The 22,901-nt window shown below is 50.5% G+C and overlaps 9 protein-coding genes across 9 annotated transcripts; 3 read left to right on the forward strand and 6 right to left on the reverse strand.

The window, feature by feature from the left end:
- Positions 1–322: 322 nt before the first annotated feature.
- On the reverse strand, positions 323–1,385 carry P153DRAFT_189317 (uncharacterized protein). The gene is made up of 3 exons (XM_033662428.1): positions 1,145–1,385; positions 533–1,100; positions 323–368 (listed from the first exon to the last, which is right to left on the reverse strand). The coding sequence occupies exons 1-2, from the start codon at positions 1,261–1,263 to the stop codon at positions 755–757; spliced, it is 465 nt and encodes a 154-aa protein (XP_033526734.1). The 5' UTR covers positions 1,264–1,385; the 3' UTR covers positions 323–368; positions 533–754.
- Positions 1,372–3,769, forward strand: P153DRAFT_364759 (SSrecog-domain-containing protein). The gene is made up of 6 exons (XM_033667672.1): positions 1,372–1,450; positions 1,505–1,724; positions 1,773–2,281; positions 2,329–2,934; positions 2,993–3,065; positions 3,119–3,769. Coding segments are annotated over exons 1-6 (1,695 nt in total). The 5' UTR covers positions 1,372–1,448; the 3' UTR covers positions 3,404–3,769.
- A 159-nt stretch (positions 3,770–3,928) lies between these two features.
- Positions 3,929–6,886, forward strand: P153DRAFT_421311 (uncharacterized protein). The gene is made up of 4 exons (XM_033672303.1): positions 3,929–4,232; positions 4,283–4,512; positions 4,565–5,722; positions 5,771–6,886. Exons 1-4 carry the CDS (start codon positions 4,213–4,215, stop codon positions 6,577–6,579), a joined length of 2,217 nt encoding a protein of 738 aa, XP_033526736.1. The 5' UTR covers positions 3,929–4,212; the 3' UTR covers positions 6,580–6,886.
- A 5,702-nt stretch (positions 6,887–12,588) lies between these two features.
- On the reverse strand, positions 12,589–13,344 carry P153DRAFT_335173 (uncharacterized protein; the record flags this gene model as incomplete). The annotated part of the gene is made up of 1 exon (XM_033665643.1): positions 12,589–13,344. A coding segment is annotated over one exon (756 nt), but the record flags the coding sequence as incomplete, so codon positions are not given.
- A 2,007-nt stretch (positions 13,345–15,351) lies between these two features.
- On the reverse strand, positions 15,352–16,852 carry P153DRAFT_335176 (uncharacterized protein; the record flags this gene model as incomplete). Its single annotated transcript, XM_033665644.1, has 2 exons — positions 15,352–15,917; positions 15,975–16,852. The coding sequence occupies 2 exons, from the start codon at positions 16,847–16,849 to the stop codon at positions 15,359–15,361; spliced, it is 1,434 nt and encodes a 477-aa protein (XP_033526738.1). The 3' UTR covers positions 15,352–15,358.
- P153DRAFT_364764 (uncharacterized protein) lies at positions 16,806–17,481 on the reverse strand. The gene has a single exon (XM_033667673.1). It carries the CDS (start codon positions 17,389–17,391, stop codon positions 17,179–17,181), a length of 213 nt encoding a protein of 70 aa, XP_033526739.1. The 5' UTR covers positions 17,392–17,481; the 3' UTR covers positions 16,806–17,178.
- Positions 17,482–17,694: 213 nt separating this feature from the next.
- On the reverse strand, positions 17,695–19,806 carry P153DRAFT_421312 (uncharacterized protein; the record flags this gene model as incomplete). The annotated part of the gene is made up of 3 exons (XM_033672304.1): positions 19,754–19,806; positions 19,661–19,700; positions 17,695–19,612 (listed from the first exon to the last, which is right to left on the reverse strand). The coding sequence occupies exons 1-3, from the start codon at positions 19,764–19,766 to the stop codon at positions 17,695–17,697; spliced, it is 1,971 nt and encodes a 656-aa protein (XP_033526740.1). The 5' UTR covers positions 19,767–19,806.
- Positions 19,807–19,928: 122 nt separating this feature from the next.
- Positions 19,929–21,296, forward strand: P153DRAFT_364766 (uncharacterized protein). Its single transcript, XM_033667674.1, has one exon. It carries the CDS (start codon positions 19,975–19,977, stop codon positions 20,935–20,937), a length of 963 nt encoding a protein of 320 aa, XP_033526741.1. The 5' UTR covers positions 19,929–19,974; the 3' UTR covers positions 20,938–21,296.
- On the reverse strand, positions 21,297–21,494 carry P153DRAFT_285514 (uncharacterized protein; the record flags this gene model as incomplete). The annotated part of the gene is made up of 1 exon (XM_033663404.1): positions 21,297–21,494. A coding segment is annotated over one exon (198 nt), but the record flags the coding sequence as incomplete, so codon positions are not given.
- Between the last annotated feature and the right edge of the window lie 1,407 nt (positions 21,495–22,901).

A 22,901-nucleotide genomic window follows, 5' to 3' on the forward strand; every position in this document is an offset into this window, starting at 1 on the left:
GGGGAATTTCGTTCCGAGAGATACCTTGGCTGTAGAAATTGAGTTCAAGCCACATTTACGAGGATGCTGCTTCTGGTGAAAGTTCGATAATTTGACTATCACGAAGATCCTCCCGATATCGGTGTTGTTTGCATCGCCGTGTCCATCGCTCAAGCTAGTTCGATGAAAAATCGTACGGCTTGAGACGATTCATGGATTCTCAAACAGGCTTAGCAAAAGTGATAGTACTGCGTGTATACAGTATGGTTCTTCTAGGGGAACGTTACTTCGACATGCGAACTATCATAGATGTTGACGTCGTAGGCGAAGGCTTTCTCTACGAGTCATTGCTTCGAAATAGGAAAAAGCTGGCGCTAGCCGAACTTGAGCTGAGAGTGTTCGTCAGCTAAGTCGGAAGCCATCATCCGGGTTTGCCATCTTGGACTAGAGTCGATCAGTACAATTGGCCGTTGCACGTCTAATGCACACGTGGATATCCGCGCGTTTGCGGCTCTTGAGTGACCGGGGACACGGATGCAAGCAGCAGCCTTACATTTGCATCTAGTCAGGAAAACCATTTATAAAGGAAGAGATGTCTCGATGGTGTTGAATGGAACCAGCTCAATCGGATATGGCACCCTGTTGTCAACGGATATGCGGATGCACAGTGCAGTAGTTCCCCCTCATAGGATCACTACGTCTAGGCACTCGAGTCGATCGGCGTGATTCCGGTGTATTCGGCGTTGCTGTACGGCCGCTCTTCAACTCTACTCTCTTAACTTAGCGTCTTCTCTATCGAATACCCATAGAGCTGTATCGTGGTGCACCGAACGTCACAGAGATAACGATTGCGTATTGCACATGCTGTTTTGTAGTCACGGCAATGCAGATCTCGCTGTGTTATCGCATACTGTACATGTCCTCGGCGACGATGGTAACTAGGATTGAATGTGACAGGAAGAGCTTGATATGCAGAAGTACAATAGACACTGATAGCGTTTGGTGGCTTGGTCGGTCCTGTGCGTAGAATGGAAGGACCGCGATGGATCAGACGAAGGTTGTGCAGATCGTGGTCGCAGAGATCGAGAGCACAAGATCGCAGAATAACACAATTCGAGAGCCTAGACAGTCATTACACCCCACCATAGATCGACACGGTACTAACTGGATTGTCAAACCATAGTTCTTTGACCCTACGTCGAAAGTCAGACGATCCGGTGCTGAAAGAGTTATTGTTCGAGTGTAACGACCAAAATTGAGATGTGATGTTGACCATGCAGTCATGGAGTTGGAATTGGAATGACACGGTATCACGTGATGTCGGAGCTAGCTTAAGCTTGGGCCGCCTCGACGCGTTTTCTCGAAGGTGAGAGCAGCTTTATTCCAAACAAACGGATCCAGCAACCACACTACCTTCGTCGAGTCTACCAACACTTCTCTTTGCTCAACTCATCAAGGCGATCACGAAGATGTAAGTGAAACCTTCCTCTGAAGGCGGTCCATATAGTAGGCTGACAATCAACAGGGAGGCGTTTAACGACATCTACCTCAATTTATCGCGCAAGCCAGGCGCCACCCGATTCTCGGACAGTGGCTTTGGCTGGAAGCCCGTAAACGGCGAAACCTACACTTGCGATCAGTCACAAATCATACAAGCGCAATGGAGCCGAGCCGCAAGGGGCTATGAAGTGAAGATTCTCTCGCGAAATGACGGCGTAATACAGCTTGATGGGTTCAAGCAGGAGGTGAGAGACGCAAATATGGCAAGCGCGAACTTCGTCTGATAATCACAGGATTTTGATCGAGTTAGCAAGGTCTTCAAGAGCTGGTACGGCATCAATCTGGACAGTCGAGAGCACGCCTTGCGAGGTTGGAACTGGGGTAAGGCAGAGTTTGGAAAAGCCGAGCTTTCATTCAACGTCGCCAACCGCCCAGCCTTTGAAGTGCCGTACACAGAAGTCTCCAACACGAATTTGGCTGGAAAGAATGAAGTCGCAGTTGACTTTTCGCTTCCTGCGGACGCTGACGCTGGCGCAAATGGATCTCTTGGAGGTGCGAGATTTCGGGGCAAGAAGTCAGCCGGAGCTCGCGATCAGTTGGTGGAGATGCGTTTCTACATACCCGGTGTCGCCTCAAAGAAGGAGAAGAAGGAGGATGGTGAAGACGCCTCTGGCGCTGAAGATGGCGAGGAGCAGAACGCTGCCAATTTGTTCTATGAGACACTCATGGACAAGGCAGAGATTGGCGAAGTTGCAGGCGACACCTTCGCCACCTTCCTGGACATTCTCCACTTGACTCCTAGGTAAGCATCAAGTCCGTCATTGCTGGATGTGACTAACCAGCGAGCAGGGGTCGTTTCGATATCGACATGTACGAGAGCTCCTTCCGGCTTCGAGGCAAAACCTACGACTACAAAATCCAGTTCGACTCCGTCAAAAAGTTCATGGTACTGCCAAAGCCTGATGATATGCACACGCTGATCACGATTGGTCTGGACCCTCCCCTGCGACAAGGCCAGACGCGTTACCCTTTCCTAGTCATGCAGTTCAAGCGCGACGAGGAGGTCAATCTCGCCTTGAACATGAAGGAGGATGTGTTGGAATCGAAATACAAAGACAAGCTGCAGTCACAGTACGAGGCGCCGATTTCTGTTGTCGTATCCGACATATTCAAAGGGTTGAGTGGTAAACGTATCACCAAACCCTCTCGTGACTTCGTCAGCCACCATGAGCAGTCGGGTGTGAAGTGTTCAATCAAGGCCAACGAAGGTCATTTGTTCTGTCTCGACAAAGCCTTCATGTTTATCCCTAAGCCGGCAACTTATATCAGCATGGACAACATCGCATCGGTCACCATGTCTCGTGTTGGAGGAGCTATGGCGGCGAGTCGAACGTTTGACATCACATTCACTATGAAAGGGGGAATGGCAGAGCACCAATTTTCCAACATCAACCGGTAAGTACAAATATGCCGGTATTTCTATCGACCCGGCAAAGCTAACTCTTGACTACAGTGAGGAGCAACAGCCACTAGAGAACTTCTTCCGTGCCAAGGGGATCAAAACAAAGAACGAGATGGCAGACGATGTAAGTGCTTCACCGTCTTATTTGTGTGTCTGCGCTAATCATGCTCTCCTCAGTCTGGAGCAATCCTCGCAGCTGCACTCCAAGATGAAGACCTTGCTTCTAGTGACGATGGCGGTGTCGCGAATCGCGGCAGCGCAGACGAAGATGACGAGAGCGTTGACGAGGACTTCCAAGCAGAGTCCGAGTCTGAGGTTGGCGAAGAGTTTGATTCGGACCATGAAAGCAGTGGCTCGGATAGTGACGCAGAGATGCAGGACGCAAATAGCGACGGTGGTCCGAATGAGGAGATGGAAGTGGCAGAGCGACCTAAGAAGAAACAGAAGGTCTCGAAATCATGATTACGCACGCCACATCCTCGTGGCTAGGGAGGGTTTACTGCAGGGGCCCATAGCGGTGAGGCAAGTGGGAATCCGATAATTTTCCGATGATTACAAAATTCTTGAAGGTATTGGATGCTTGGACATTTTGTGTTTTTGCTCGGAAAATGAAATCGGCGGGTGGCATGCTCAACCACCTCAGCATGGAGGTGCCTCCGGCGTTTCTAATAAGCGGACAGTATTGACTGAAACATGAGGAGCTAGCAGGAAGGATCAATCCGGATCTTCGACTAGCATACTGCAAGGAATGTGGCTCACCAAACGGTCCGAAGATGTTACGCGATTGCAGCAAGCAGAAAGGTGTAAAAGATTGTGGCAAACTACGGCTTGATTTCCGGACTGATTATATGGCACGTGCCCAGCCTTCGTGCAACGATGTGCGCGTTGCAGGTCGGCCATGAGTCGGCGGTGGCGCTTGACGCGATCCGGCCCATGCACACCTTGCTCTCAAACTGAACTCTAGTTTTTCGTTCTACCCCAGATCAAGCAATGTCATGGCGACTCAGGATGATGCAACTAGGGCAAGGAAGAAGGCTTTTGCCAATTCTCTCAGGGCCTCCTTAGATTGTGACGGCGGATCCGCTGGCGCGAACCATGCTTAGACCCCGCATGAATACAGGAAGAAGGCTGCGTCGCCCACCACGCTGATAGATATAGCCCAGCACCCACCGACTCATGTGGGTGTTTCCTCATACCCACCGGTTTGACACAAGACTCTCGTGACCTGAGTTGTCTAGACAGACCCACACAGATCATCTTCCTTTTTCAACATGCGTTCACGAACTGGATGGCAAGTGGAGCTTGTGGTCCACATCATCACTTTTGCTAACCCTGTAACAGTCTCACATGCCGCCAGCGGAAGCTGAAGTGCGACGAGAAGAAGCCTGTGTGTGGACAATGTACCAAGGCTTCGAGGGAATGTATCCCAAGCTCTGGGATAGTCTTTCGTCACCAACACAATGCCTCCATGAATGGCGATGACTCGGGGGACGAAAACTCATTGAAGGGATTCTACGCATACAAGAACACATTCGAGAATGACACCATATGGCTAGACATTCCCAGAAGTGGTGAGTTCTGCCCCGTTTCCTATTACTCTGTCTTTACTAACATCTTCCATAGTGACCTTCATCAACACCACCAACCCATACCTTGATCCTTGCACACCGGACTTCGAGACCATGTCCATCGCTTCCATGGACTCGCCGGCTCCCTTTGAGCCCCGTTCATTTGCTTCATGGTCTACCCCTGGCAACATTCAATCAATCACTAGTACACCTTTAACTCTAGATCCAATGAGTATGCCTATGTGCTACTCACCAGAGCTCGATGCATTGCCATTATTGATGCAATCACCTCCAACATCCGTTCCAAATTCTACAGTAGGAACACCTATCTCACCACCGGCCTCACTATGCAACCGCCGCACGTACCCAATTATGGACCACTCAAGGTCTATGACGCCACCAGCTATTGATCCACGTCTTACCTCATCCTTCGAGTTCTCCGCAGAGCAGCTGCCGCATATGCCACGATCAAGCTCGCGACGGTCCCCGCCTCGCTCAGACTTTGAGTCATTGGCAGAACAGGATCACGAGATTGCTTTCCTATTACGGTGGTTTTCAGAAGGCCCTGGATACTGGATGGATCTTTTCGACCTAGGGACATACTTCGCGTCTTATGTACCAGTAAAGGCACGTGATAACCCATTACTTAAATACGCAGCTGTCGCTTGTGCCGCTAAGGCTCTCGCCCGTGTGCAAGGGCACAAGCCTGTCATGGGAGGTAGTGTAGCCTGTCAAGCTCGGATGGAATTATACCCTGATGCACAATTCGTCGACTGGAAACACAAAGCAGCAGTATATTACGACAACGCTGTCTCTCTGCTCCTACAAGCCCTGAGGATGGATGCTACCGTTGCGTTCAATGATTCGGACTACGAATATGAGCGGTACAGTGGCGATTCAACATTTGGATCGGACGGGCCAACCCCTAAACGACGTAAGACTTTGAGCACTCCCTCGTTTGTTTCTAGCACAGACGAGTTATTGGCAGCCTCGGCCATTCTATGTGTCTACGAATCCCTGGACACTTCAGTCTCTGAGTGGGCCAAACACCTGAACGGAGCCAAATCTCTCCTTGTAATGACACAGGAACGAATGATGCCCCAACAGATGCCATCTCCATCTTCAACGATTTCTTCGATGACCCCCAGTTCCATGTCCAAGGCCCGAAGGGCGACTTTCTGGAATATTGCGAGACAGGATATGCTCGCAGCTTGTAAGTTTTCTCCAGTCAACTTGCCATCATGTCACTTATACCTTCCAGTAATCAACAAGACACATACACGACTTGACACTGAAGACATGTCGCTATGGAGAGAGGCAGGCCTGCTTATCGACGATCAGGGATTCATCATTCCTAGCAACGCAGCCGAGAGCGGTTACCCTGAAGATGACGATCATATGATGAAAGAAGATCTCATCTCCAATGCCTTGGTCTGGCTCATGGCCAAGCTAGTCAATTTCATCGCTGCTGGTGACGAAATCCCGGGCAACACGGGAATGACTTGGGCTGGAATTACCCAACAAACTCTTCTGGACTATTGGCACCACCTGCAAAAACAGTTCCAGATTTGGCATGACGGATTGCCAGTCACTTTCAGGCCCTCGGCTAGGGTCAACCCTGCGCTCACGCCAGGACAACTCCTCAAGGGAGACAACAAAGCCATGTTTCCCGAGGTGTGGTACAGCATTCCGATGTGTGCTTCGACCATGCAGACCTACCATATGAGCCAAATCCTTCTATTCATGAATAAGCCACAAGAGTCAACTCAGGGGCGTAGCACAGTATGCACTCGCCTCAACTCCTATCAATCTGTTCTTTCTGCTTGCCAGAAGCATAGCTACGAGATTGTGGGGATTTCGCTTGCTCGTTCCGACGAAGCGGTCCGCATTCACTCTATCCAGCCCTTGTTCACCGCTGGGCAATGTCTCAGCAATTCTCGAGAACGCCAGGTGGTGGTCAACCTCCTTCACGACGTAGAATCAGATATCGGCTGGGCAACAGATTACCGAGTGCGACAGCTTATTGAACAATGGCAATGGGAGGAACAACAAGGCATTTTCGCGCCTTGAGCGACGTACATCGGCCCTTTTCACCCATTTACTGGGAGATCATTATCACGTCACTTTGAGTTTTCATGCGGTCCATCCGGTTTGCAACAGATACCCGCTTCTTTGGGGTTTCACCAGTTTGTTTTTTAGACGTACATCAGCATCGCTTGCCTGGAATTTGGAGTTGCATCGGTTTCCTTGAAATTCAGGACCGAACCGGTTAGACATCATTTCGACGGAGTTTGAAGAAATCTGAACGGGTTGGCAGCATTTAGTCATATGATATCCCACGTAGTCACAGCATGATAGAACAACATTTCAACACAACAGTTTTCTCTACATCCCGCGACTACAACAAGGTTACGTTCGTCTTTTTCTCTATCATCGATTGTGAACATTACTCTAGCCACACCAAGTCTCACACCACATACGTCAGAACGGTAAACTTTTCCGTATATGGGCAATTTATCAACACGTAGCGTGTCTCGCGCGTATCAGACTATTTACCCCACTTGAGCTTGCGTGTCATGCCGATCGGTATGCATATCCAGCCCTGCAGCCTGTAACCCAGATGAGTTTAGTTATAAAAGTCATTGGCGACTGAACTGCAGGCAGCCCAGCGCCAACGCCTCAAAGGCCAGCGAAAACAGGCGCACTCCCATGGTGCATACAGTGGTCCGTCAACTCAACTATCGAACAACGGATCTTTCTCCAGCCTCAGTTTCACGCTCGCCCTCCATATATTGGGTGAGGTCAGAGTCGTTTCACGATTGCATGCTCGGGCAAATGACCCGCAATGCGCAGGATGTTGTGGCGGTACATTAAGCTTACTGCTCCTGCCGTTCGCGGCAAGCCACGGCGTACACGCACGTGGCGCGTGTAAGTTAGAGGAGGTCTTGAGTCAGTCAGTCGTGCAAGTGTATGTATGGTATGGTGAGCATCAGATTAGGTACGTAATCTGGGCGGTAAGCTTTAGGCTTAGGATCCCGTAGAAGGCCAGGTTTCTCTGTTGAAGACGGCGCTCCACGTGTTTCTGGCGGTGAAGGCTTACAGGGTATCATACATATGCAGGGTGCGGGTTGGTGGGAGGCCTATGTACTCCCTATCGTGTCTCGGGGAATAAATGTGGAAATTGTCGTTTATCTTTTAGCGACAACATGCGCGCTGGGAATACATAGTGCCTCTGATCATCCCTAGTGAGCGACTCAGTACCATGCATGGGATATAATTATCCCTCCCTCGATTGAAGTCCTGTCATAACCAATCATTCAGGAAGGATGCACTCCTAGTGCATGGCTAAGTAGTCATCTCGAGACTTCGTATTGGATGCAGACACCGCCTTTCCCATGCAAGATGGTGCGACTTCAGTGGGGCAAAGTCTTGTTTCCTGCACATAGCTTATGTTTGCAAAATCATGCAGCCACCAATTAGCGTATGAAGAATCCTTCTGGAAGGACAGACCATTGCTCTAGCGGTGGAAACAACGAGCTGCATTTCATACATGGGGCCACACACTTCGCATACTCCCTTGGCCCTATCGCCTTACCCAGCCATCCGCTCGTCCACGGACAGACCCTGTCAGATCACCATCCGACCACAATGATATGCTTCATGGTTCGATGTGCAAACTCAATCCGCTCACATCCAACGGACACATCCCCGATAGGCGGTGGGGCATTGGCAATTCCCCCGCATGATCACCTTTCAAAAGTTCGATACTTTTATTATGGACGATCTGCACCTTGATGTCTCGATGCACAAGACAATAATCACCCCCGCTATAAAGCTTCCGGTCAATCAAGCACAGCTTAACTAATGCACGTTGAACGTGCGCGTCTCATGGCTGCATCAACGCCTTACGAAACCGACTGTCGTTGATTCGCACGGTGTGACAATTCTTGCCGACATGTCGCCGAATATGTTTGTCCTGGGCTTGCCTACCTATTGGTATCGTAACATCGTGTTACTAGTGATCCTACGAAATGGATTGCCTCTTGACAATGCAAGTGTGATTCAACAAGATTCTGCCCTTGTACATGCGTGTCTTGTCGTGGGGCATCCAATTCCAGACAAGATCGCGGATTCCGCGTCGCTTTCGAGACAAAAAAGCCATGTTCGCTTGCCCACGTCGAATCTGTCATGATACTCGATCCATTGACGCCCTACCCAGCCACTTGTTCCATCCATGTTCTAGAAAGGACTGTGCGTTACGATGCGTCGCATTCGCTCTACCTAGCAATAGTGTCGGGTAGGCCGCTGTTGAGTTTACCTAGTCGCGTTGGCTAGGCGGAGGCTGTCTCACTTGGCGTCTCCAATTCTCGTTACGAAGATATTCGGGAATGAGAAACCGCCGACCCCCCCCCGAGCATCTTCGTCTTTCGGCGTCCGCGAGATATTGTAGTCTATCGTCAAGGTGAGATGAGAAACAAACGAGCGGCAACGGGGCGGGACGGGATCTGCGTGGGGCTAGAAGTTTGGAAGAATTTAGACGGATGGATCATCCCGAACTAGTGGTCTGTGCTGGATCTTCAATACGACTTATACGACCACGTGATCAGATACATATATGAAGGGTTTGCTCGTGAACTTTGCAGTTTGATGCTGAAGTATATGATTTACTTGGTTGATACCGCTGGGTAGGAGACTATGCCATTAGTTATGAGAACGTTGAATCATGAGGAAGTTCGCAGATGTCTAATTGTGAGACTACCAACCCGCTTTGTACGCGTAACCTTGTTATATTGTTACAAAATTATTTGGTATACATGACGTATTGCTGCGGTTAAGTTAGTTGCAGAGCTCGTCTTCTCTTATCTTCTCCACACTCGCAGAGTCTATTCAATCGTTGATGATAGTGGCCTTCAGTAATCAATCCTTCACTGATCGACAGGATGTTATAGCACAACTTGTCTGCTTATGATAACTTTTCGTTCAGACAGCAATACAAACCTTGGGCTACACTATCTCGGACTGCACAATAGGAGTATGAAGCGGTCGAATATAATAACATAAGTACAGCATCTATCCTAGGTAGGATCGAGTAAAAGTCCATCCAGTGCACCCAGATCGTGACAAGACCTAAGGGATCAGGTACGGTAACAAGCACAGTCCCCAGTCTGGTTACCATCAGCCCTAGGTCTGCATGGGTTCTTTGCTCGAACTTCGTTCCGCAACGCGTCTTTCTAGCCCATGGCTCGCATCAGGGCCATGGGCGCACCCATCCAGTACTACATGTTCGAACGAGCGCAACGTTTGTTGCAATACTCGTAAGTACATGCAGTCTTCCTCTATGCTTCTATATCCGAGACACATGGCTCCAGATCATATTGTCCTATCGTTGTTGCTATCCGTCAAGAAGATTTTGCGTACGGTTGTACCCCCGGCGGGCAGGTTGAAGACGTGCGAGGTCGGGGTAGACGACAGTCGCCAGAAGTTTCACGTTTTGGTTGTCGCGTGTAAGGAGGAGATTCGTTTTGCTGCTGGAGATCATGATGATCATGCCACTGTATCTCCTACAGGAAGATCTAGCCCAAGAAGAGTCAGACGCGTGCTGGTTATGATTTATATTGAGTTCGTTATCGAGGGGCTATAAGATGAACAGATTCAGGATGTTGGTGGCATTGAATCGGGCTTACCTTGATACAGAGACTCACCGAGCATTTGCCCTTAGGCACTCGCTCACTTGAGAGTGGTGCAGTGGTGCTACTACCAGCCATCGTGGCCAAGGACTATGATGCTCCAAGAGACAGAGTGATGAAGAACTGATTTGCGGGCTGGTGTTATGCGAATCAGGACGCGTGTTTGTCTGTTCATGAGCGCGACGGCCTCGCCCCCCGAACAAGGCCGGCCTCCTCGACCATCAGACAGGATCCATGAATCCCAGCTCCGGCGCTGCAATGGTCTGAAGTATCTGATATGATTCCGTGTAGTGAGCTCGCTCGCCATGGAGCTGCTAGGGTTCGTGGTCGCGTAAGACTATTTGTTGGTGGTGTCACGTCTGACCGCGGCAGCCTAGTGGTCAGTGAGGGTAGGGTGAGACTAAAGGATGAGTGCAACGAAGCATCATCGCGGTGGCTGTTGCAGCGTAGCATTTGCATGCACAAAAGATGAAAGAATGTGTGTTTTTGGAAAGACGAGGTCTCATCTGCGGAGAGAAGCCGCTCTGTGGTCAGTGTATGGTGGTCGGGGATGTGTTTGGCGTTCAGCCGTGTCTTGAGCGCTCAACGACTTGCAAAGAAGATGATGAATGTGATGGGTTGGGACATGTTTTGCTGGAGAAGCCTAATGCTGAGGGTGATCAACAAGCGGCGTCGGTACCATTCCATCGTTATAGTGGAAGGAACAAGCACTCAACTTGCCGAGCGGACACCGAACGGCGATCTTCTTCCCCTGGTATGACGCCTCGTGTTCGGCACACAACATCTTCGGTTCATCGTTCCGTCCCGATTGCCCTACTTTAGGCTCGCGGGAAGGCGCTCGTGGACCTCGACCAACCATAGGGCATACCGAACAACGGGAGTGTGTTTCCGCCGCAATCAACGCTCGTAGGATACCTACTGCATCGGGGAATTGGCCTGCTCTTAACATGACTTTTCCAGGATTCACTTTGTTAACGTTCTTTACAGTCCATTCTGGCAGAGTAGACGTCGTAATCTATTGACTGAGCCCTAGTTCAGATTATGCATCAATACAGCAGTCTTGGCTTATCGTGTGGGATGTCATTCCAAGTGTCCGTTTGATTCGAAATACCAATATACCTAGCAGCTGAGTCCTCTGCTCCACATCGCGACAAGGCTCAGTCTACTCACTCAACATGTCTACCTCAACTGTAGCATCTGTTTGATACAATTCTGAATTCCACTAACTGAGCAATTAACGGTGATGTGTAGTTTTTGAACACCCAAACATGTACCATTTGGAACCTAGTTTCGCCCATATTCACCGAACCACTCTGGAATTCGAAAATACCCCATGCGAACTGGACACAAAGTCAGATGATTGGACCACGCGTCTTTTTTCACCAGCCACAATCCACTTGTGCGAGCAAGTACCATATCAAGCGTAGTAAATACCGTTATGGGATCAGCGGCTCATAGTACCATGGTTCGAAAGTGGACTTGTAGATAGGCTGACGTGGAGTCAGCCAGCCTTGTCAATGGGCTGTTGTACCATCATACGAGTTTCTGATTCGGCAGTTACTAAGTCCGTCCGTACGTGCTCGTGCTTCGGGAACTTCCTGGAAAGCATCGCTGTGCAGGATCTTGTGACTTGGCTGTGAAATACTGTGCCTCACCAGTTTCGATTCCTACACAATACCCTGCACGAGATTGCGTGCTCGAGCCTCCACGGTTTTCCTCGGTGGGCAGCGGCGAATCAATGTTACTGTGTTGTTTAGGTACAGCCCTGCATGAAATTGGTGACCGCTCTTATAGAGATCTCCTTCTGTGGTATCAGATCTGCCGGATCGCTTGAAGTAGTCAGATCTGCAGCGTCCGGGCAATTTGTCTGCTTAATTTCCTTCAGCCTCTTGTCCGTGGTTATTGCCCCCACACCCTTCGTATCCTGTTCAACACGCTTATCTGTGTTCGTTATACCCTCCACTGGTATTCGCGAAGCCGTGTTCATCGCGCTAGCAAGAGCCTCCTCTTGTTTGACATGGAATGGTGCTGTACTGCCGCGCGAATCGCGCTCCGCGGAGCCCTCGCTTGTGTCTTTTTCTTGAAAGGATGATGAGTCGTGGACACCTGCTGTATCCTGCATCCATATTTTCTCCCGTCGGTCTGCCCTATCATCTGCCGCATTGCTGTTGTCTACAGACACGGGCTGGCGTCGTTTATTCGACAGGTGCAAAATTCCGTTTTCATATGGTGATGTCACTCCAGCACTCTCGATGTCGGAAATCTTTTCCTGTGAATCATGTACCTGCAAGGCGTAGTGAGCGTTCTTGGATGCATTGTATGTCTTGCCGATCCGTCCTATCAAACTTGTTTTGCTGCAAGTTTGTTGGGCTTCCAAGCTTGGCGAAACCCTTCTTCTCACCAATCTCAGAGCTCGTTCATCAGGCTCAGGCTCTGCAACCTCTCTCATCCCCTCCTCCATAGTAGTAGTTGGGCTTTCAGCCTTCGTGCTGGCTTTGTCTTTCGTCTCGTCATTTGTCAAGCCCTTGTTCTTCTCATCATCTTCTTCCTTGAGCTCAATCCATTGACTCCCAACTTTCTTTGTGCGAGAGAATTTTGACAGCGTCTGCGAATGCCCGCTTGTGTCCAGGTATTCCGTTCCGCCAGGTGGGGCGTACCGGCCTGGTACGTAGGTATCCTCATGCCGATTAAATTCCAGGTAATTCCTGTAATCATCTCGGTCCTCGATCAAACCTGAGAATTGGAGGCGCTTACGTGTCGGGAGGAAATCGTTGCTGTGACAGCGCTTCAGGCCCTGGTTGTTTTCCAGCTCGCCTTTTTCTTCATCCTCCCTATTCTTCCGAATTATGCCAGCCTCGACTCGCATCAGGAAGTTCTCGAACGTGATTCTTGCCCTGCTCGCCGCTTCTCGTGCCATTTGGCGACCCCTATGATCCTGTCTTTTACTTCTCAGTATCTCAAATTCTCCACGTGCAATTTCCAAAGTCTCATAAAACGCGCTGAAATCTCGACACGTGTCGCACGCCTGAGCCTGTGAGTCGACCGGAACGAGCCCTGTCGGCGCGATTGTCGCGAGCAATCGGGCGCAGTCTCTACATTCGACATTTTTGGGGTCAGACCTGGACCTTGCGATGTTGTTGTTGGCCATATCGAGTGAAAGCGAATGGAGTGCGCACTTCGCTATTGATCGGCTGTGGCGACTCTTCCAAGTTTGTCCAGGACGTCAGTTTTGAGTTGTAGTATCCGCGGATGTTGTGTGTCAAGGAGTGGAGAAGGAAGTGCTTTATGTGGGGCAAACTAGACGTGAAAGTAGGCGCGATACAAGAAGAACCAAACTAACAAATCGATAAGAACTCTTTAGACGATCGCAATCACGACCACGACAACACCAACACACCGCATCGCGTTCCCGCGAAGCAGCGACACGGAAGCCTCGAACAAGAACGGATAGCAAGACTGGAGCACCCCCAACATGTCTTTAGCCACGCAGTGGTATTGAACTCATAAGTCGAGGTTGTTGTTGTAGTGACAACCAGGAAAAAGAAGAAGAATGACAAGCGCCATGATAAACGCAATGGTTCATAAACAGCACTCTCTTGATTCACTCGTCACAACCAAGATACAAGCATGCCATAAGCAGGAGAATACGCGAAAAGGGCCCTATTACATACGCGACGCCTTTCCAAGTCAGACCAAGAACCCAACGGTCTCGCTTCCGCACAGCCCCAAGGCCCCTTCGCAACACACTCCATTTGTCCAAACACGAATAAGGCAAGATTGAACAATATAATGCCCCGAGTCTGGGCATGTATGTGAGGTATGTTCGAGCCACCAACCTAGCTCTCTCACCTTACCCTACACAATCTCCATCAAAGTTCGATCAACGGCTCCCTGGGCTCTAGAATACGCGTTCTCGTATCGGTACATTGAATCACCAATTGTCAAAAGACAGTTTTGTTGAAGTGTATTTATATGCTCTACACAGCGCAGACCTTGACGAGTCAATAAGCCACGCTCAATAAGTTTATTGATCAACTATGCTTCTCTAACCCTATCACCGCGTACTCTGACTGATAGTAACTATGAGCAAAAGCTCGAGCTTTTAGCTTCTCAGCTGTGTTGAAATAGGTAACCGGGGGTTCTTGTACTGCATTTATCTGCTTCGGTGACATGCATCAATATCCTAAAGAATAACAAAATGACAATCGGCCATAAGCCTAATTACACACTCAATCAGCCATCTCAACCAACTCTCCCATCGCTCTTATAATTCTGTGCCCAACAAAGAACTAAACAATCTACACCCCATCTCCACTCACCCCCCTCGCCTGCTAATACCAATCTCGAACCCAACCCCCTCCGAAGAGTGGGACGAATCTAGCACTATAGAACGGCCCGTCGACGCTTCAGTAAGACCTCGCTTCGCTGGCATCTCAGCGACATGTTGAGTCGAAAACCGGAGAAATAGAGAATTCCCCCTTTCACCACCCCATCCCATACATCTCACCCCCAATCCCCGCTACGCTCATTCACCTAATACACAATACCCTCGAGTTCACATGCCTTACACCACTCTGTACGCGACACAAAAAGACCACAAACGACGCATTTACATACAGCGAACAGCTAAATACATTCAGCATCCAGAAGAGTCATCATGGCAAGGAATAGCAAGCAGCGCGAGATACCAAGCACCCTTGCATAAATCCCAAGACCTATCTTACACATCGATATAGCGTTTCTTTTTCTTTTTCTTTTTCTGTCTCATCATCGCCTTGTTTCGTCCTCCTATTCGGTGCCCAGTGTTGTGAATAAGAGGGTGTCTTCCTGAACCGTAGGATGTGAAATGGCGGGAGTACGAGATCTACCCAGAGCTAGGTTCGTGATGAAGTGGATCCAAGAAGGCGTTGTGTGGTGCTGAGGACGCCAAATGTTCGCTGTTGGAGTACATGGGATGGCGGATGGGATGAAGTGTATATACGTTTATATCCAGAACCTGTGCGTAGATAGACATACATACACTCAGAGCCACAGCACGACAGTGCGCGACTTCAAAAAGAGGAACACACCATCTCCCCCCCCCCCCCCCCCCCCCCCCCCCCCCCCCCCCCACATTCAACCCAAACCCAACCCTTACACAAAACAGCAAAACAAACAACCCATCACCGACCCACGCCCCGATCAAAAAACGCCCTATCGCAATCCATAACCGCCTCCACCAGCTCCTCAGGCCCGCGCATCAGCCCCGCCCTAAGAAAATAATACTCGCGGCGATACTTCTTGAAATACGCCTTACAAAGCTCTCTCCACGACCCTTTACCCAACCCCCGTAGACGCTCATCATCCTTCCCCACAGCCCTAGCCTTACCTTGCCTCCCGTCCTTCGTCACCCCAGAATCGACAAACACCCACCGCTCCACCCCGCCAAACGCCTCGCCTAAAACGCGCACTACGATCCGCACATCCACGTCCGGAACCCCCGCGAGATCGAGGGTGAGCGTGTGGATGTGCAGCTCGCGCGTGAGGTCGCGCAGTTGGGCGCGCCAGAAGAATTGCAGGCCTGGGGGGCTGGTGTGGACGGGGGGTTCGAAGAGGGCGAAGACGGGGTCGGGCGCGAGCCAGCGGATGCAATGCAGGAGGGCAAGGGGGCCGAAGCGGAAGGTTAGGCGGCGGATGTGCGGGCGGTGCGTGGGCGTGAGGTGCCAGAGGAAAGAGGTGAAACTAGCATACATTAGCTAAACAGCATGCGATGAAAGGAAAGGCGGGGATTTTAGGTACCCAGTAAGTCCAAACGCAAAATCCGTACTGCGATATACCCACGGCCTCATCCTATGCGTTATCTCCCGCGAAATGCAGAACATGGTCGCCAGACTGATACCGCCTGTCTCCCTCTTCCCCCCCGCCTTCTCCTCGTCACTGGTGCAGAAATCCATAACCCGCGTCCACCCCACCGCGGTCCGGAGGATCATTTCTTGCAGCTCAGGCGGCAGGGCGAGAAACCTGCGAAACAGCGGTCGTACCGTGACGCTATCTTTCAGCGCAGGCGACGGGCCTAGACAGCGCGAGCGCACTTGCACTGCCTGCGACGCATCTAGACGTGTGTCACCGGCCAGGTTCTTTACTTTTGCAGACCGCGCAGCGAGGCGTGCGAAGTATATTTTGCCGAAAAAGGTGCGGGCGGGGATCCAGCCAGCGCCGCTGCGAATAACGAGGGTGTAATGCCGCGGCCCAGCGTCTTTCTGGCCGTAGATACAGTGCGCTGCCTCGCTGCCACGTCGCCGTCGATGCTGTATTGCGTCTCCCTCGCCCTGGGGCGCAAAGAGTCGCACCACGATCCTGCGCCGCGCATCCTCGAAACTAAGCACACACGTCACTGAGCGTCCCAGCTCGAGTGTCTGACCCGCTCCTGGCAAGAGGCTGATTTTGCCGTGGAAGTGCGGGCTGGAATCGTGGTTTAGCGACCATTGCGTTAGGTGGTGCAGGAAGGTTCTGCGTTGCTGCTCCTGGGTCCAGAGTTTGTTCGAGGGGTTGCGGGGGGATTTTCTGGTTGGCGAGGGGGAGATGGGGAGCGTGGGTTTGGAGGGGGGGGTTGAGGGGGAGTTGAGGGGGGAGGGCGTGGGCGTTTTGGGGCGGTGGGACCGGGGACTGGACATGGCGGGGATTGTACGCCGGTTGGTTGGGCGGGGTGGTTGATGGTTCGTGGGTTGGTGTCGTGTTGTTGGTAGCGATTCCACGGTAGTAGATGTAGGTCGTGGAATGAATCTAGATGTGAGATTCCCTTCTTTTTCTCTTTCTCTTTCTCTTTCTCTCAACTTTCAATTTTTCAATTCGTCGCGTCAAGTCCCAATCCCTTCTCTTCCTCGGCACTAGTCCAACCCTCAACCCTCAATCTGATCCAACCCACCTACCCTCAACCAACCAACTATTCTATCTTGCCCAACACTAAATTATCTCTATCCCACCCTCAACACTTGAGCAACTCCTATCCAACACAGCACAGCACAACACAGTACAAGACACCAAAAGCATACAACAAATCAGACGAGGTAGCAAAGACGCAATGCGACGAGACGAGACGTGAAGGAATGAAGTCTCCCAACCGACGCGGACGCGGGCTAGAACATGACATAGGTCGGAAGGCGGGGCGCATGATGACGCAGTGGTTCCGTTCCCGTCTCCACATTGCGCTACTCATGTTGCATGCGCGCTAGGCGTATGTGGTGTAGTTGGGGTAGCGGGGGATGGATATGGAGATGTGATGAGCACGTGGAACGCAGGACGACGTGATGGAGTATAGAGAAAAATAATGTATGGGGGCAGGTATTCATCGAGTGTGATGTACCTACGGGGTGTAGACGTAACGCCATCCTGTGATTTGCCGAGCCGGGTATCCCATCACATTCCCATTCCCATTCCCATTCCCATTCCCATCCCATCCCATCCATCCCAACCAACCTATATAACACCTCACCTCACACAACACCCCCCCAGCATCATACTACGCCCTCCCCTCCAACCACCCCGCCGCCCTCTCCAACACGCCATTAAAGCACCTAACACCCGCCAACAACCCCCCTCCAAACGAGCCCACCCCCCTCCCCACATCCCCAATCAGCATACCCAGCGGAATCTCCGGGCCCTCGTCCACCCTCCCCTCATCCGCCGCTCTCCTCCGCCCACTCAGCACCGCAGCCTCAATATCGAAGATCGCCTTGCTAAGCGAGTCGCGCGCTTCAATCTTCGCCTTGTGCGCAGCGTACCGTGCCTGCACGTCGTCGTGCTCGAGCGCTACGTCCTGCCTGCTGTTCTGGAGGGCGAGGATATCGCGTCTTAGGTCGGCGTTGTCCCGCTTGAGGGTCTTGCTGCGCTTGAAGTTCGCGGTTAGGACGTCGTTTGCGTCTTGTAGGTCTAGTAGCTTCTCGTTTAGACTCTCTTTGAAGGAGAGGGAGAGGTTGATTTCGCTGCGGAGGTCTTTGCGACGGTCGCGGTCGGGCACGGACTGCATTTTCGATGCGATTCGAGTGAGGCGGTGGTCGATTGTTTCGTCGAGGAGGGTGCGTGTTGTGTCGGCTACGGTGATGCCGCGGACGGTTGAGCCTTTGATGCGCATTACGGAGATGGCTTGTTTGGGGCCTGAGAACTTCTGGCGCTTGCGGGGCGGCTGGGAGGTAGGAGGTTTGGTGCGTTGTGGTTTTGCGGGAGATGGGCGTTTTGTGGTAGGGCGGGGCGTGAGATCGAGTTCTTCCTCTACATCTTCTTCGTCCGATAGTTCTCGCGCTTCTTGGTGGCGATGTGCGGATTTTGTTCGCTCAGTCTCGGGAGACAGCTCGTCTGGTACTTCGTCGTTTTCATCTTCCGTGGGTACTTGCTTGTTTCGTCCCCTCCCAGGCTTCCGCACTACTGGCGTGGCTAGAGTCTCAGCTTCCTCTTGGACAACCTTTCGTGGCCTGCCACGTTTTGCCGCCTTAACTACAGCAGGCTCAACTGGAGTCTCCTCCTCCTCCTCCTCGTCCTGCACCACGCGCCCTATTGCTCCACGCTTGGCTGGTTGCCGAGTGATGGCTTGTTCATTTGTTCGTTCTTCCACTGGTGTCTCCTCGATAACCGCTTCTTCAACAGTCGATGTTTCTTGCGTTGGAGTTGCTTGGATTATGGAGGAAAGCTCATCCTCGCCCATATCTTCATCTTCCTGCTGTTCAACAGGCGATTGGCGTGCCCTGGCCGTACTTAGTGGCGTCGTCCCATTCACTTCAGGTGATGCCAGCTCGTCATCGCTCTCCTCTCCATCCGGGGCAACGCCTATGACAGTGAAGTCAACAGCAGAAGGCGAGGCTGCTGCAAGTTCTGACCGGCCATTGGGGAGCATGCCAGGTGTGACGGGTGCAACGTCTGTCGATTTCGACCTGCGTGTGCTCGATCGCCGGGAACTTCTTGCTATGCTGCCACTTCTCTCCGCACTGGGCGTGCCACTTGTGATTATCGATGCGCCCCCTATTGCTTTGCGTGCAGTGCTTGCGCCCTCGTCTGCAACAAACGACAACTCGTCCTGCTCCTCGTCGACTGTCTCGCGGATCGGTGAGACGGTTCTGGCAACCCTCCTGCTCTTCTCCACCGAGCCAGAATTCTCATCGCGCTCGGGACTGAGTTCATCTTCTTCATCGACTGTAGCGTGTGTCGAAGCCCGCTTCCGCTTTCCTGTCTGCGGGGTCACAGTGCGATGTCTTGGCGTGCCCTTCTGCTTTGCGCTGGTGCTGCGCTGGGCTGACGCGCTGCGATGTCGCTGGCCAGAGCCGTTTGCGCCGCGTGGTGTACTTTGGGCAGGCGCGCGGCGAGGAGAGCGTTGAGGCGGAAGAGATGCCTGCTTGGCGCCGAGGGCTCCAAAATTGAAGCCAAACGCTGCCTGGACGGATGACGGTCTGATATTGTTAGTATGGCGAGTGTGTGTAGGGTAAGGGGCTGCTTACCCAGCGCCGCGCACGCGCTGCTGTCGATGTTCGCGGCGGTCTAGCGAATGTTAGTAATGGCACTTGGATTATAAAGCAAGAAAGTGTACATACCGACGGGCGCCATAGCGATGAATGGTTAACAATTAGGCAGTCTGGTGTTGGAGTCGTCGCGTGGGAGAGTGTTGTGTGTGTGTTATGACGCCGACGCGTTAGGGAAAGCTAGGACCACCCGTTTACCCACTTCATTCACTCCACTCTTCAATTCAGTCCCCACCACACACCAAAACCACAAAACCACATCCAAAACCACTCCCCATAACACCACGCTCACCATGGGCTGGCTCTGGAGCAGCGACGCGCCCCCAAACGGGCAAGAGAACCTCGACCCCACCCTCCGCGACTTCCTCAAAACCGAAGCACCCACAGGACCAAAACCCACACTACCCTCACAGCCAAAACAAAAGCCTGTCGAAACACCCACACAACCACAATCACAAACACAAGCCCAAACACCAACCCCCACCGACCCCACGAAGCCATACGTCCCCCCACAGTCCCAGTTCCAAGATGGCCGCTACGCGCACCTCTGGAAAAACTACACGCCGCAAACCACCATCGACGACCGGGGAAAATCCGAGCAAGACCGCCTGCGCGACCTAGTCGACACCTACAATGCGCGGCAAGGCAGTGTAGGGAGAGCGGCGATGGAAAACTGTGCGCTAGAGTACATGGAGCAGTTTGAGTGTTTCCGCAACCCATCCAGCTGGTGGTCACGGGGGACAATGTGCCACGCAGAATCCATGCGGTTCAATCGCTGCTACGACGTGCAGTCCAAGTTCATGAAAGCCCTCGGGTACTTGACGATGGATGCGCGCACCCCTGACGAGGATGAGAGGATCCAGATGCACGCGGATAAACTGTACCAGCAGATGATGGCGCAGGAAGCTGAGATGGAAAAGGCTAGGGAGGAGGGCCGTCCCGTACCTAATTTCGACAGCGTGCTGTCTAAGCGCAAGGCAGCAGCATCTTCATCATCTACACAAGACGAAACCGAACTATGGAGCCAGATCAAGCCCGAATCCCGCAAGGAATACGAGCGCAAACTCGCCGAGCTACCCCCTGAAGACCAGGAGTTCGAGCGTCTGGCCATGCTGGGCGAGCTGCGTGCGCAGACGGGCATGGCGAAGAAAGTCGAGGCTACGTTTCTGTCTGAGCGTATGGAGCGCATGAAGCGCAAGGAGGCTGGGCAGGCGACGCTGGGGGATACGATTAAGAATTGGTGGGGGTGGGGATGAACATTCAATTAAGATGGACTTGTGTCATGCATATGTCATGTGTGTTTTCTTGTGGAAAGGTGCAGTTTTAAATGGTGATGTGATGATGGTTTGAGATGTGTGACTTTGTGCTAGTTCAGTTCTGTTCAGTTCAGTTCAGGCCGTTAATGGCGTTTATACGCTTGTGTTTTCCACGCTGGGATTTGTTCGTTCTGTACTCCTGAACGCCGAGAAAAGATATGAAGGTATGATGGGAGAATATGCAACTGGGTCATGTCGCTAGGATCCTGGGCGCTGGTTAGCCGTTCTGTGCGGTTTGTTGTAGGATAGAGAGTACACTGTGATGAAAATGGTAATGAGATTTGTTCGAACGTACCGGACTACGTGCGGATTGGTGTTGCGCCTTTGTCGAGCAGTAGCTGTACTATATCCTCTTCACGTCCCGCTGTCGCTGCCTCGAGCGCGGTGCGGTACTGGGATGTGCGATCGAGGACGAGGTTGACGTCGGCGCCTCTTTCAAGTAGCAGTTGCACTATCTGCTTGTGGCCCCTACGCGAAGCTACAAAGAGCGGACTGCCCTAATTTCCACCCTAGACGTTAATGTTGGCGCTGTTGTCAAGTAGCAGCTTTACTATCTGCTCGCTGCCTCTAATTAACGCTGCCTAGAGTGCACTGCTATAGTTTCTACCTTAGGCGTTAACATTAGCGCCTTTATCTAGCAGTAGCTTTACTATCTGCTTACTGCCTTTATATAACGCTACCTAGAGTGCATTGCTAAACTCTCTACCTTAAGCATTAATATTAGCGCTATTATCTAGTAGTAGCTTTACTGTAAGGGCACTGTAAACAGGTAATTAAGATATAGGACAAATAGGTATTTATTAAGAGATTAGACAAATCCTTAGGGTATAAGCCCTAGGAATTTATAAGTACTATATACTAGAGCTCTAAGGGCCTTACGCCCTTAGCCTAGAGGTCTACTAAAGGTAGGCTAATAGGAGCTTAGATAGAAATACCTATAACAAAGCCTTTCTCTTTCTTATAGTTTATCCTAAACTACTAGAATTTTTAGAGTAGATAAATAGGTATTTAATTTATATAGTTACCTTAATTAAACTTTACAAAAACCTTCTATAAAGAGAAAATAGTTTAGGAGAAATTTAGTACTAAATTATTTAAGTTTTCCTTAGGCTAGTCCTTAGATCTAGCCTAGGGGCCTACTATACTAGGCCTATATCCTTATTACTAAGTCTTTATAACTTTAGTAAGCGTAGCCTAGTTTATTATAGGTAACTACTAGGCCTCTATAGAGGGTCCTATTTACTGTTATCTCTAGATTATAATCTTTAGAGGCGTAGTTATACTTACTACATATTATTATTAGTAATTTTATATTTATAAGTTTTGCCTTATTAGGTACCTATTAACTATATAGATAGTTTATTAGGCTCTATTACTTCCCTAGCCCTATTCTAGGGGCTTTATAATATATAATTATATAAAGTAAGGGCTTAATATAGAGTTTACTTATAATAATTTATTATTTACTTACTCTATTATTATAGTTAGCGTTTACACTAACTTATATAATTATTTATAGGCTAGTGTTATCCTTATAAGGTATATTACTAGTAGCCTCCTTAGAGGTTTATTCTATATAGGCGGCGCTTCCTTTAATATTAGTGCCTATTATACTCTCTATAGGGTTTATAACTATAGTTTCTTTATAGGGGTCTATTAGCTCTTTATAAGTAGTCTACTAGGTATAGTCCTAGTATCTTAAGCAGCGTTTATTATTTATTTATATTATAATAACTTTTTATAGTTATTAGTATACGTAAAGTAAGGTAAAGCAGTGTAGTATTATAGTAGTCCTAGAGGGCCTATACGCATATACTAGATAGGTATAAAATACCTACGTATTACCTTATAACTCTAATATTACTATAATAACCTTCTTCTTATTAACTTACTATGCTTCTACC

This window comes from Dothidotthia symphoricarpi, assembly GCF_010015815.1.
Source record: "Dothidotthia symphoricarpi CBS 119687 unplaced genomic scaffold P153scaffold_5, whole genome shotgun sequence".
Classification (NCBI taxonomy): domain Eukaryota; kingdom Fungi; phylum Ascomycota; class Dothideomycetes; order Pleosporales; family Dothidotthiaceae; genus Dothidotthia; species Dothidotthia symphoricarpi.